The 15,067-nt window shown below is 41.0% G+C and overlaps 1 protein-coding gene across 4 annotated transcripts in view; it reads left to right on the top strand.

Moving 5' to 3' along the window:
* Window positions 1–15,067, top strand: part of Nkiras1 (NFKB inhibitor interacting Ras like 1) — a 112,320-nt gene that overhangs the window by 346 nt on the left and 96,907 nt on the right. For 3 of the 4 annotated variants that reach the window (XM_033756981.1, XM_010640150.3, XM_010640148.2), the window contains exon 2: window positions 8,136–8,246. In XM_033756981.1, the coding sequence (XP_033612872.1) occupies window positions 8,153–8,246 (94 nt within the window). In that variant the 5' untranslated portion in view covers window positions 8,136–8,152. Of the gene's footprint in view, window positions 1–152; window positions 176–8,135; window positions 8,247–15,067 lie in introns of those variants that run through there. The other variant, XM_010640149.2, reaches the window with a different exon arrangement.

The following is a 15,067-nucleotide window of genomic DNA, read 5'->3' on the forward strand; positions in this document are numbered from 1 at the left end:
GCGCCTCCTCCCCGCGGGCCCGGCTCCGAGCGCGGCTGGGTGCTGGGGCTCGGCGCCTTCCGTTTCCCTGCTTTTCTGTGTGTGCGTTTCCTCCCAGATTCGCTAACGTCAGACCAGTTTGTGTTCTTGCTGTTGTTTTGAAAAGCACAGTTATTTGCGAAGACCTGTTTGGCAGGTGCGAATGCTTCGGGAAGAAATCCCGAGAAAATGCTGGCATTTTGCGTTGCGTTCGTTATTGAAAAATAGTTCGCTGGGTTTTGTGTGTGTTTCCAGAATGTTTTTAATACAGTCGTGTGATTTTAATTATCTACCTAATTCTTTTATATGTGACCAAGGCTTAAGAGAATCGTATTTACCTTGTAAGTCAATTAGTGGTTTTGTCCCCCTTCCTATTTTTCCTAAAGGAAAAACCCCACAGCTCTGCCATTGTCAGAGTCCTCCCCTGGTTTATCTATTCATGCAACAAGTATACAATATATTAAGTCGCTAATATATGCCAGGCACTATCCGTAGCTGGCGACGCCGCAGCGAACGCAGAAATTTTAGCTTTCTTGGAAACAAGCCGTAAACATAAGTACGCTAGGTGTTCCGTTTGGTGGTACACGCTAAGGGGAAGCGTCGAGGGGAGCAAAGGGTTGGGGTGCTGGGGTGAGGGTTGCAGCGGAAAGCACGAAGTCTGCATTGCCTTGTGTAGGCACAGCGCTCCCCGCCGCTGAGCCCTGCTTTCTGCAGGGGAACGGGCCGCCCACACAGCTGGCTTCCAGACCTGGGTGGTTTAGCCAAGGACCCTCAGCGGGGCAGCTGACTCCCAATTCAGGGCCTCGCCTGTTTATCCTTGCTTGGAAACACCTGTTGGCGGTTACAGTTTTTGGATGGAATGTTCAGGGTATCAAGCCTGGGAGTGTAGCTTATTGGCGGAGTGCTTCTTCATACCTGTTCGGGGCCCTCGGGCCGTTCCCCAGCACCAAACAACAAATAACCCGCCCAGGGTTTGAGCTGGCTTGGAGGCTGCTGAGTTCATTGGGGAATAGGGAAAAGTGACAAGGCTGAGATATGCTAGGACTTCTGAAGAAACGCAAGGAACCACAGCGGCTTGCTTGGGTCTACCCTGTGGGAATACAGGACAGGATGTCTGAGAGGTGAATGTTTTTTTATGGGCTGTAGATTTCCAGCTGCCTAAGATTGGAAATCACTTGAAGTTTTGAACATATGGCTTATATTTAATCTGTTTTTTTGTACCGGGGATCGAACTCGAGACCATACCCTTGCGAAGCAGGCGGTGGAACCATTGAGCTAAATGGCTTATATTTTAAAAGGGTGACTTGAGTTGCTGCTGTAAAAAAGGAAAGCGAAAAGGTGGAAGCAGAGAGTAGGTTAAAATCAAGGTGTCTCTGGGACTGCTCCTTCCAGCCGTTCTAGGGGGCATCCACCATCCTCAGTCTGCAGCGGTCCTGTCGCAAAGACAGTAGTGCTTACATTGCTTTGCTCCGCTCCGTAATCTAAGGGTAGTTTCTGTATCTGAAGACTTAATTCAGCTGCACATGCCAAATTTCTTTACCATGGAAAATAGTACTAACAGGTTTTGGGGACTGGGATAGGGTCTTTGGAAGACCAGACCAGATGAGAGATGGTGCCTTAGGCCACTTGAATAGTGATGAAGGTGGAAATCGATACAGCCCTGGATATGTCTCAAAAGTACCAAATGGGATTTACTGATGGATCAAGATGGTCGAGATGCGGGGTTCAGGAAAAAAATGAATTTAGGGTGACTGCCTATTTGGATGATTCATGTGGAAAGATAATGCGGGCATTGTGAATAGTTTATTAAATTATCAGCTGGTTTTGCAGTATTGTTTTTCAATGTGCAGTTTCTCAACTTGCAGTTCAGTAGGATTTGTATTTTGGTTTTTTGTTTGTTTTGGTACCAGGGGTCGAACTTGGGTCCTTGTGCTTGCAAGGCAGGCAGCAGAACCACCGAGCTAAATCCCTGATCCAGGATTTGTATTTGTATATCCATTAGATTTTGAGATTTCTGAAGACAAGGATTGTTTCTGGTTTTTGCCCTTTAGTTTGTCCCTAATGTTTGGAGTTATGGTAGGCCCTCACTATGTACTAAATAAAAATGATAAGCTGGACTCTGCTTATTATATTTTACTATGTGAAGTATTTACAGAATCCTTTGTATGTTTGTGACAGTAAAAATATTTACACGTGAACAAGTGAAAGTATTACGTGCCATTATGTTTATTTAAGTAAGTATGCAGTGTAGAAGTTTTACTCATCTAATGCTATTTTTTCAGAGATTTATAACATCTCTCCTGTGATGTTAAGTGTTTCGGTTTTAATTTTCTAGTTACATAAAAAGTTTCACTATGAAAATAGAATGATCTGCTTATTCAAAAATTTGGGGGACCTGTTTCTGATGACTCCTTAGAGAGAATGTTGCTAAAGTTTGGTATTTTCTATGGGAGTGGACCAATGAATGTGTTTTCTAGCAATATTATTGTGAATATTCTATAAAGCAGAGCAATGTGGGTTTCAGACAGCTTTGGATCTTGCCTATGTTTTCTTTTTCTTTTCTTTTCTTTTCTTTCTTTTGTTTGTTTGTTTGTTTTTTGGTACTAGGGATTGAACTCAGGACCTTGTGCTTATATGAGGCAGGCAGCGGAACCACTGAGATAAATCCCAGGCCTGCCTGTGTTTTCTTAGTTGTTTATGTCAGATGAAGTTTAATAGGCCACAGATTGAATTTTATTGTCTGGCTGTCTCTTAGGGTAAGAACTGTAAGAAGAAACTATAAGTAATATATTTTATGTTAATTGCAGTGTTGATACATATTCTGTATAAGTGGTTTCCCCTCTCATGGCATGGCAGGATTTTTGTTCTTTTGCTTTGTTTGTTTGTTTGTTTTGGTACTGGGGCTCGAACTCAGGACCTTGAGCTTTCGATGTAGGTGGTGGCAGCAATGAGCTAAATTCCCTGGCCCTTGTTTCGCTTTTTTTTTTTTTTTGAGAAAGGGTTTCACTAGGTAGTCTAGGCTGGCCTCGAAGTCACAGTGATCCTCCTGCCTCAGCTTCCTGAGTGGTGGGATTAACAGGAGTGCACTACCACATTCAGCTGGCATGGCAATTTGTTTTTTGTTTTTTGTTTTTCCACTACCCAGGATCAAACTCGGTACCTTGTACTTGTGAGACTGGCCTGGTGCCACTGAGTTAAATCCATGGCTCTGGCATGGCAATTTTGAAAGGAACCTAGAGGTTATCTATTTACTCTGTGGCTTTTCAGACTCTTGAAATTAGATTTAAGACACTTGACCATGCCCAGGATCTCTTCATCTGATTCACTGTCTGTCCAGGGTACTGCAGCTGACCTTTTTGTACATTTATTGGATTTATGCTCTATTATGCTTATATTTATAATTATAGTTGTACTTCAATTTAGTACTGTATTATGAAACAGTGCTTGTAGAACTAAACTTGAGGTAATATTTACTTGCAGTACTGGAAACTGAAATTGAGGCCTTTGCATTGAACTACATCCCCAACCCCTTTTCAAATTTGTTTCTTTTCTTTTTGTTTTTTTTTGAGACAGGGTCTCACTATGTAGTTGAGACTGACCTGGAACTCTCTGTGTAGCCCAGGCTGGTCTCGAACTCACAACAATCCTCCTGCCTCAGCCTCCCGAGTGCTGGGATTACAGGTGTGCACCGCCAAGTCTGGCAGATTCTTTTCTTCTTGAAACAATGTCTCTGTTATCCACGCTGAGCTTGAATCCATGGTCTTTTCGGCCTCAGCCTCCCAGAGTGTTGGATTATAGGCATGTGCCACTGTGCTCAGCCAGTAGTTTTTGTTTGTAAATCTGGGTATTTTTAGGCATGAGAAGTGCTTATATTTTTATGTGAGTTATTGGCTTAGCAATTATATTAGGGAGAACAAAGTATTCTTTCTGTGTGTTGTGCTGATATTTATTCAGAATGAATTATTTATGCTTCCATGTAGAGGAATTTATATATTTTGGATTAAAAAACTCTACATATCCACACTCAGTTGAAGAGTAAGGTTTTTGGGTTTTCTTTTTTTGGTACAGGAATCAAACTTGGCCTTATGCTTGCCTGGCAGACGCTGCACCGGTGAGCTGCATTCCTGGCCCAAAGAGCAAGTTTTTCCTGGGAATTATGATCCATAAATAGTTCACCAGGTGTGGTGGCATGTAGCTGCAGTCCCAGCTACTTGGAAGGCTGAGGCAGGAGGATTATTGAACTCTGAGAGTTCCGTTCCAGCTGAGCAGCAAAAGGAGACCATCCTAGAAAAAGAGCCTAGAGTGGTCCCTGTCTTTGCCTCTGGTGGTCTTTGAGACGCTGATGATAATAGGGACGGTATGGATTAGATATATATTTTTCTATGCTGTATGTTATGCCATAGCACTGTACAAATAAAAATGCAGTTTATAAGGGATTCATACTTTTTTTTTTTTGGTACCGGAAATTGAACTCAGTACCTTGCCCTTGCAAGACAGGTGCAGGCACTGAGCTATATCCCTGGCCGGATTCATGCTTTTTAATTGGTGTTAGCAAGTCAGTACTCTGCTTTCTGCAGTAGTACTTTTTCCCCTTTGGGAGACAACTAGGAACCTAGAATATTTCAGCCATGCTTTGATTAATCACTTAACGTTTTCCTCTTTGTTTTCCTTTTGATAGTATATTTATTGAGGTCTGTTCAATCCTTCTCCTTCTCTTTTATTCCTAAAAACAAAAACAAAAACCTTAAATTTCTCAGCTAGTGCACTTGGCTTGTTTTGCTGATGCTATGATCTGTTTTGGAATGGAGTCTCACTGTGTTGCCCAGGCTGGTCATCAGCTCTTGGGCTTAAGTGACCCTTTCATCTCAGCTTCCCTTGCAGCTGGGACTACAGGTGTGCCCTGTCATGCCTGGTTCTTAGCCTATGTTTTTGGGCTCCCTGTATTCAGTTGGCTTTACTGTTGGTCCTTGATGAAGTCTTTTCTGGTAATAGCTTAGTGAGCTCCTCAGTTTATTTGTATATACCTACATACAAATGCAAAATAATAATGCATTCTTGACTAATTTATCTGCTAACCCTAACATCAGTGAAGCATCAAAGTACAAAGTGTACCACTTTTTAAGCACATATTTTAAGGCGATTCCTTTGGTGTACAGCATTTGATTTCTTAAGTTCTCAGGATTCTGTTGGCTTTGACATTTTCCCAGTTTGCACTCATACTTGCTTCCCTTTTCAGAGGGGTTATCGCTGCTATGAATCATTGGGGTTTATTTTTTGATTTTTTGTTTTGCTTTTTTCTCTTGTGGCTAGCTGCTGCTTTCTTTTAGCTACAGTGCAAGTCCACCCTTTTAGAGCACTTGAGTTTTTTACAAGATTGGTATAATGTGATAAAAGGGCATTTACTTATGGATAAGGATTAGTATTTAGAAATTCTACAGAGGCTGACATTTTCAGAGGGAGATGACAATTAAAAAGTTAGAATTGAGATTCCAACAGGAACTTTTTATGATGGAACTGTATTGCACCACCATCCTTTTCCCTATATTCAGGTAGATTGTTAGATTTATTTCTTTTCCAAACTCTTCGATGCGTAGGTGGTAGCTTCCTTTATTTTTTTTTAATTTTTTTTTTTTTTTTTTTTTTTTTTTTTAGTGTTTTTTTTTTTTTTATTTTTTTTTTTTTTTTTTTTTTTTGAGACAGGATCTTGCTTTGTAGCCCAGGCTGGCCTTGGACTCAGGATGATCTTCTAGCCTCAGCCTCCCGAGTGCTGGTGTGCACCACCAAGCCTGGCTCTTGTCATTAAAAACTTTTGAAGCGGGGCATGGTGGCCCACACCTGTAATCCCAGCACTCGGGAGGCTGAGGCAGGAGGATTGCTGTGAGTTTGAGAGCAGCCTGGGCTATATAGTGAATTCCAGGTCATTCTCAACTACATAGCGATACCCTGTCTCAAACAACAAACAAACAAAATATTTGAAAGACAAATTCAGTGGCATAATTTACCAAGAAGTTACAACATGTAGAAAGAGTAGACACCTATGATAAATGACGTTAATCATAAATTTAGCTGGGCACGTTGGTACATGCCAGTAATTCCAGCTACTCAGGAGGCTGAGGCAGAAGATCAGGAGTTTAAGGCCAGCCTGGGCAACTTGGCAAAGTGTCTCAAAGCATGAAGAAAAGAAAGTCTAGGGAAATAGCTCAATGTGAGGCTCTGAGTTCAATCTGTGATACCACACACACACAAAAAAGATGCACACACAAAATCATACATTCAGAAGTACCTGCATTTGTAGAAAACCCTTTAGCATAGACTATAGTTACAGACATAGGAGATACCATAATCATAGATAATCAATGTTACACAAAGCTGTGCCCTTATTGATAAGGCAAAGATTTTTCTGTTGTAGTTATGTTGAAAATATAAAGGAGAGAAAGTCCCTTACGAGAATTGGTGTGCAAGGAAGGAAGTGGTAAATATTCTTGGGAGATCTAGACTACAGAAAGATAATTTCCTGTATTTGCCACCTAAGAATGATGGTTGCATCACAGAGAAATGGTTACTTGCCTTACAAGTAAAATACAGTGTTCTGTTCTAGAAATGAATGCTGTGTTGTTACTATGTTACATTAATTTTGCCATTAACCTTTTTTCTGTCAGCTGACTAGTTGTGAGTGATTTGGGTCATAGAGAATTACTGATTGAGAAAATAAAGAAGATTTAAGGAAACTTCATTTGTTGCTCAATGTTTTCACAGTTGGTAAAACTAATAGTGCTGGGCAACGCACATGTATACAAAGATAGCTCATGTTCTGGCACCATTAAGATATGTTCTGTGTTGGATTTTTAGTTGTCACTGTCCCAAGTGAACAGATATTTAGCATCCGCTTTGTTACAGATGACCTTGACTATGGGGAGTTGTGTCATCCCTTTTAGCTAGCATTATGGCATGTCCATTTGTAGGTAAGAGAATTGGAGGAAAGGAGGAGCTGGTGGGAGATGGCAAAAAGTCATGTAGAACTTTGAATTTATCAGATTATTCTGTTTTATTTAATGATCTTTTTTCCCTTTCTGCCTTGGCTTCTGGTACTTTGATTTCTAGAAAACAGAAGCCTTGAGGATATTTGAAAAAACCATGTTACCTGAACTTGATATTTCTTGGATATAAATTGGAAAGTTAGGAAAAATGAATTTTCCTTTTTCTAGTTAGAAGTGCCCGGGTAATTTTTCTAGCACTGTCTGTGCCTCCTTAAAAAGTATTACTAAAACGCCAGGCGTGGTGGCACACGCCTGTAATCCCAGCACTCTGGAGGCTGAGACAGGAGGATCACTGTGAGTTCGAGACCAGCCTGGGCTACATAGTGAGCTCCAGGTCAGTCTCAACTACATAGTGAGACCCTGTCTCAAAAAACCAAAAAAAAAAAAAAAAAAAAAAAAAAAAAAAAAAAAAAAAGTATGACTAAAAGAGCCTGTGTGACTACCAAAATCCAGTTTTTCATTCTCCCGAGAACAGATTGACAATAGTACTAATATTATTAATAATTTAATAATTCTTTTTAAAAAGTCAGATCCAAAAAAGAAAGTCAGGTCCATTCTCTGTCCAAAATTTTATCTCCCTACCTCTTTAAAGCTTTACTTAAATGTTTATTTTCCCGGGTAAATGTTGATCAGTAGGCAGTCTCTTTCAAGGATTAAAGATTTTATTGGATTCCTAAAGATTTATCAATTCCTAAATAATTTTTCATGTAAAATGTTATTTTTTTTTAAAGCAGTTGTTGGGCCAGGAAAGTGTAGCTCAGCGGCCACAATGTCTACCAGGCAAGCACAAGTCCCCAAGTCTGATTCCCACTGCCACAGAAATAAATAAAAGCAAGGAGTGCATGTGTGTTGTAATATTACAGTAAATCTAGATTATCTCTGAAGATAAGAATTCATTTCAGTGATTGCCCTAAGGGAGCAAATGGGAGACTGGGGAATGGGATTTGGAAAGATTCTTATTCTGTATTTCCTTTTTTATATTCGAAATTTATCCTGTGTGTATATTTTTGATTAAATTTAAACTTCAAAAGAAAGAAAAAGATACATTTCAACAGTAAAGGCCTTCTGTTCTCTTCACAGCGATATCCTGAGAGAAGATGGGAAAGGGATGCAAGGTTGTGGTTTGTGGATTATTATCTGTGGGGAAAACGGCAATTCTGGAGCAGCTCCTTTATGGGAATCATACTATTGGTAAGATTATTTTGCTTTAGTTTCTCCCATTGTTGGTGATCCTGGTCTCGGGTCCCTGTTCTGGGTGCCCCCTGTAGCTGAATCTCCTGGCTGTCCTTGCTCTGGGACCTGCTACTTTGTTCCTCCCTGACCCGGGGTGACAGAGTCAATTTAACCTGAGGCAGCCGAAGGGGCTGAGTACCTCTAGGAAGCAGGAGGAGCTCCGAGCCTTTGGCCCGCCTCACTTTTAGTCTCGTAAACATGGGCCCGAGCAATCAAGGTAACACAAGATTCATCTGGTTTCCGGTATCTGTTAGTACACTCTCTGGTAAACAACCTCAGCAGTCTTAACTTTTCCCTCATATGCAGTCACCAGAGAGTTCAGCCTTTCTCCTTTGTGCTCACAGGGGAGGCCAATTAGGCCTCAATTGTCCTCTGGTCCTCGACCTCCCAGGGCTGTAGAAAAACCTTTGAACTGGTGGAGAGCTTTCATTGGTCATCTAAAGAGTGCCAGTGGTGTAAAACAGTGAAGTAGGAGAAAAGATAGGGGAGACGAGGAAAATCTTGATTTTACTGCAATTCAGTGGTGCTTGCTGTAAGTTATGACAGATGAGAACAGGCTGACATACAGAAAGGAGTATACTTTTGCGTATGTGTGGTCTCCTGTGAATTTACATGCAAATAAATTGCGGCTTAGCAGTCAGAGTCAGGTCTGGGGATTTAGCTCAGTGGTTCTGCTGCCTGCCTCCTGTCTTGAAAGCGCGAGGACCCAAGTTTGATCCCTGGTACCAAAAAAATAGTGTCATAGAGTCAGTCATTGACTATAGAATACACTGAATGAGCTCTCATTCTGAAATGTGACTTTCTAATACAGTATTGTTTTACAATTTTTAAAAATGGAAAAAAAGTTATTTGCTGCAGTGTGGCCTAATTTTGTGGATTGGATTATCATTTATTCAATGAGTCAAATATTAAATATTTGCTATATGATATAGGGTGTGATTTCTCATAGAGTTACACAGGTAAAAGAAGACAGCATTTTAAAAAGACAGTATTTCTAGCTTTAAGGAGGTCCTGGGTTTAGTAAGGGAGACAGACATTACAGGTTAGAATTAAATGAGGTTTATGTAAGAGATATAGATCTTCAAAGCATTTCTTTCTGGAAAATAGTTTAGATTACATTTTTATCTTTTATTACCAATTTTATTAGGAATCTCTATTCTGGCTTTGCAAAATAATATTTATAATTTTGGTGTGGTTTTTTTTTTTTGGTTTTGGGTTTTTTTTGGCTTTTTGAGACTGACCTGGAACTCACTATGTAGCCCAGGCTGTTCTCAAACTCACAGCGATCCTCCTGCCTCAGACCCCCGAGTGCTGGGATTACAGGCTTGCATCACCATGCCCGGCTAATTTTGATTAAATTTTAATTTAATGTCTATTACATTTGTGCCTGTAGTTCTCAATTATTTTGGTTTTAGAATCCATTTACTCCCTTAAAACTTAACCCAGAGTATATACAGTAGGTATCTTACTTATCTTGTGGCTGATACAAAATACCCAATGCCCAAAGCTAAAGAAGGAAAGGTTTATTTGGCTCACAGTTTGTAGGCTTTCAGACCTTGCCTTCGAGGCAGTACAGCATGGAGCATGGCGGATAAGCATCAAAGAGGAGAAACAATTCATGGCAGGCAGAAAGTAGCAAAGCAAACAAAGGACTGTAGTAGCCACTTTGTGCTCCTTGTATATTCTATCTAGGCTACTGAGATTAGGGCAGTGCCAAACCAATCTGTGGGCTGACTGAGTAATCATACCCTTTAATCCCAACATTGCACCATGAATGAGTCACATGCTCTAGACCCAGGCAGCAAGCCCCACTTGTGACCGCATGAGGCTTTGGGGGCACATCTAGACACAAGACATAATATTCTGCCTCTTGGCCCTCCAGAGAGTTATGTACATTCTTTATGCAAAAGGCATATAGTCCATCTTTAAGAGTTGCCAATCTTCTGAGTTTCAGCATTGGTGAAAAGTCCAAGCCCAAAGTCTCTGAGATTTAAGGCAAGCTCTTAGCGGTGGGCCCCTGTACAATTGAAAAGTTAAGCACTTCTAATATTCCGTGGCATGAGATAGACATTTCCATTCCAAAAGGTACAAAGAGGCAGATAGAAAGGAATGGGACCAAGGCAAGTCCAAAATTCAATAGGGCAAGCATTAATTCCTGTAGTTCTATGTTCAGCATCTGAGGCAGTCTGTGGCAAGTTGTGAACTCCAAAGAATTTGAGTGGCTCCACCCTGTGGCATTTCTGGTGGCTTCTCTCTTGGGCCAGTTCTGCTCCCTCCTTGCAGTTTTCCTCAGATGATCCTCGCTCCTGTCTTCTTCAACCTTCTGGGGTCTCCACTGCACCTTCAGTTTCACACTCACAGCTTCATACACTGCCCTCTCAGTGGCACACAGCCTGGCCTCCCAGGCCTTCTAGTGAAATCTAGGTGGGGGCCCAGGATGTAGCTCAGCGATGCCGTGCCTGCCTGCCTGCCTGACTGGTAAACACAAGGCCCTGAGTTGGATTCCAAAAAATAAAATACCAAAAAAAGCCCAAATCTAGGTGGAAACCTTCCTGACCCCACAAATCTTGCATTCTGCATGCACCTAAAATCAGTACCATGTGGATGTGCCACATGGTACTGGAGCAGGAGCCAGGCTTCCTTTTCTCTTGGCTATAGGTGTCCAGTGCCTACGAACCAAATCCCGAGGAACAACTTCCATAGGGCATAGCCATTCTGGAACATGGTGCTCTGGGACTGTCTTAAAGCAGTCTTTCACCTCTGCAGTTTTGAGGCTGCCAGACTAGAGTCCTGCTGTTTCATGTGATGTCCTCAGGCCATTTTTCTATTCCTCTTCCTTCTCAGCTATCAAGATCTCTGCTCTTAATCTTTTCACGCCACAGCTTTACTGGTGCTTCCTTTCTGGCCAAACTCAAAACCTTTTAAATCATGCTGCTGGCCTCTTTGCTCTTCATTCTCGATATAGATCTGGCTGAAAGCCCCCAGCAGCAGCCATTCCATGGCCTCTACATTAGACTGCTTTGAAATTTCTTCTGCCAGATTCATTAGTCTGCCACCCTTAATCTAATCTCGTGGAAAGTCTCTGGACATGAGCAAAATGCAAATAAACTTTCTGTCACGGTATAGCATACGTCATCTGGAGTCCAAGAGCCAATGCAGGCCTTCTTCCCAGCAGAAACCTCTGGAAGCCTGGTCTTTACTGGTTGGATTTCTGTCAGCCTTCTGGCTTTCTGAGCTCTGCCAGAGTCTCCCATTAAGTACAGTGTTCCAGCTCTACTTTTTCAATCAGCATCTCTGAATCTTTCCAAACTCTTTTCTACAAGCCAGTCCCAAGGGCTCCTGAAGCACATAGTCAGGTACAGTCACAGCACCAACCCCACTTTTCTGGTACCAAATTCTGTATCAGTCAGTGTTTACTGGAGAAACAGATGTAAATTCTTATATATTTGTATGTCTTCTTATAAGATTGGGTTACAGTGGCCGCCACAGAGTCAGATGAGGAAGAGTACAGAGGGTCGGTCTGTCTCAGGAGGCTGATGGATCTGAGATGAAAGGCTAGAGTCTACTCCAGCAGGCTGAGGGCTGCACTGAAAGCCAGGAGATGATGTCTGAGGTGATAGCAAAGATTGGAGCACCTCTGAAGAAACAAGCAGATCTGTCCTTCTGCATTTCCCCTTTATGCCATCCTAGGGTAGGTGTTCCACCCTGGAATTGTTGAGCCAATTTAGTTGAGCTTCTCTTAACTCAAGTTGACACAATCAACCATCACAGTAGGGTGTACCTTTTTTTTTTTTGGTACTGGGGATCGAACTCAAGACTTTGTGCTTGCAAGGCAGACATTGTGCCACTGAGCTAAATCCCCAGCCCAGGCTGGATCTTTTTAACTCACTGTATTAAATATTACAATGGAAATAATTTTAAACTACTTGAAAACTCCTGAGATAGTTTTATGAAAAATTATATTTTCAAAATAAAAATTAGTAAGGCTTGCATTCATTTATATTTTGAAAATCTAACCTTTAACTTTATAGTTAGCTGGATTGTGGTATCTATTTACGTTTGTATTTTATTATATTATGGTGTTTGAGTTGAAATATGTGAAGAAAATCCAAGCTCACGCAGACATGTAGTTGGAAGAGGTAGGAGGAATATTTAATGGCTTTTCCAGAGAATTAATGGGTATTTTTCTTTGTTATTTCAGTAAAACTCAAATGATGGTTAAAGGTTATTACAATGTAGATTTTGAAACCATGTTGGTGAACTTGTTGTACTCTGTTGAATTAGAATTTCATTGATCTATCTTGCATTTTAAATGAGTCTTTTACCCAAGTCTGCTGACATCATGAATTGGTCACTTGAAAAATATTGCTTTGAGCTGGGTATGGTGGTGCACACTTGTAATCCCAGCACTCGGGAGGCTGAGTCAAAAGGATCATCGCAAGTGTGAGGCCAACCTGAACTACACAGACCCTATCTCAAAAAATAAAATAAGATAAAATGAAGAAAAAAAAAAAAGGAAAATACCAGTGTGCTGAGGTGAGCGGTCTTCCACATCCCATTTGTTAATATCACTACCAGTCTCATTGGTACTCGGAAGCTGTGGAGTGCATGGTGATGCTCGGAAGCTCACATCTCATTATCGACCGCAAATACTGTTATTTCTTGGAAATGCTACACACCTTTTATTAACTTTTGAGAAAATGTCAAATAGCCTCAACCATAACTTTTTGTCATTCCTTCTTTTGAAAAACTGGCTAGTTGAGGGCCGGGAATTTAGCTCATTGGCACTGTCACCCGCCTGCTAGCACAAGGTCCTGAGTTCAATTCCTGATACAAAAAGAAAAATTGCAAGTATAAGATGGTAAAGAATCTAATGACAAATCTAATACACTTGGTGTTACTACCTTGAGTTATGGCAAGGTGCCAGCAATTTTACCCACTGTTGCTTCTACACTGCCAGAACAAATGTCAGCAAATGTCTTAAAATCATGAAAATAGTTTTGCTATGTGCATCTCCTGTAAGTAAAACTGAAGGGGTCTGTAGGCCACATTCTGAGAGCTTCTGACAGTTGTGAAATTCCCTGCTGAGCAGTGTTGTGGTACTATGATTGTTCTTTTTTTGTTTTCATAGTGGTTGAAAATTTACTTCATCATCTTTAGTTTACGTATACCACTTGGTAGTTTTTTCCCATGTTCAGATGTTTCTGTTCTACGCAAGGTCAACTCCATCCCAAAGTCCAACAGCCCCCCACCCCAGTGCTTCCAGGAGCTATCTGTTCTCTTATTTTTTCTTACTACACCACTATCACCATGGATCTTGCAGTTACCTTTTATTTTTTCTGTTTTCTATTTCTTTTGTTGTCTTTTGGTTCATACCCTTGTTTGATAGGATATACCTCCTAGTGCTTTTCTGGGGTTGAAAAAGTGGAACAATAGAATAGGGCTTTGCGTGGTAGCAGCCCTTACTGTGCCTTTATGCCTGGCACACAGTAGTGATTCTTGGGTTTCCGAATAGAGACATTGACTGTGCTTTTCCCGAGTCCATCTGCTTCATTTCTGTGTTAGGTACTGTTTTCTGAATCCTATGTCTTGCTCTTTTTATGATTTAATTTTGCCTTCCTCATATTGCTTCCTAAGAAAATGTGCATTTTTTTTGTTTGAGACAAATTCTTTTTATTGGTCCTCAGTATCTTGTTGAAATTTGGTTTATAATCTTTAAATTTATTTGGTTAGTTATAATAAAATTATAAATAATACATTTTATAAGTATAGATTTTACACTTACTATGATGTTATTAAGCATTTCATTGCTTTGACAAAATGCCCAGGGAAAATCCATTTAAAGGAGGAAAGATTTATTTGGCTCGTGGTTGCAAAGGCTCCAGTCTGTGGTCAGTTGGCTATGTTGTTTGCCACGGTGGGAGGGATAAGTTTACAGCAGGGAGCAGGTACATGAAGCATTGGCTCATCTCACGGCCGCTGGGGGCGCTCATATGTTTTTTGAGACCACGTTTGAAAATGTCTGTTATTTTACATTCGCATTTGAATTATAACTTTGATGGGTATGGAACTCTAGGTTGAAAATACTTGTTCAGAATTTTGAAAGCTCCACTGTTCCATTGTCATCTTTTCTCCTTGTACTAAAAACGCATTATACCTATGAAGAAGTGCATAAACTGTGTTTTTGTATTGTAGAAATTATGAAAGTAATCATGTGAGTTTTTAGAATCTTGATTTAGCAAGGTAAAAGACAACTTAAAAACATTAAAACTATGCAACTTTTGGGGGGGAGGGGGAGACAGGGTCTCACTGTGTAGTTCATGGTGGTCTTAAACTCACTATGTAACTCATGCTGGTCTTAGACTCATTATGTAACTCAGGAGGGCCTTGAACTTGCAGTGATCTTCCTGCCTGGGGCTCCTGAGTGCTGGGATTGTAGGTGTGTGCCATCACATGCCAAAACTTTTTAACCTGCCAAGCAAAACCTAAATTAATCCTCTATTACTCTAGGTAAGAGACTGCTTTTCTGATCAGAGAAGTTGGTTTCCAAGCTATACTCTTACATCACTGCCTTGCAGCCCTAGGAACTAGGCCTCACTTAACCATGGCTCATCTGGAAGCTAGCAGATGACATCCTGACAGGCTGGATGCAGACTCCACGCCCCAAGCAGTCTGTTGTAGAATGTGGAATGTGGCATGCAGATCAGTATCCGGCCATGTGTGTCTCTCTCTCCCTCCCTCCCTCCCTCCCTCTCTCCCTCTCTCCCTCTCTCCCTCTC

Source organism: Fukomys damarensis, unplaced genomic scaffold (assembly GCF_012274545.1).
Source record: "Fukomys damarensis isolate Sample0158 unplaced genomic scaffold, DMR_v1.0_HiC HiC_scaffold_28, whole genome shotgun sequence".
Classification (NCBI taxonomy): domain Eukaryota; kingdom Metazoa; phylum Chordata; class Mammalia; order Rodentia; family Bathyergidae; genus Fukomys; species Fukomys damarensis.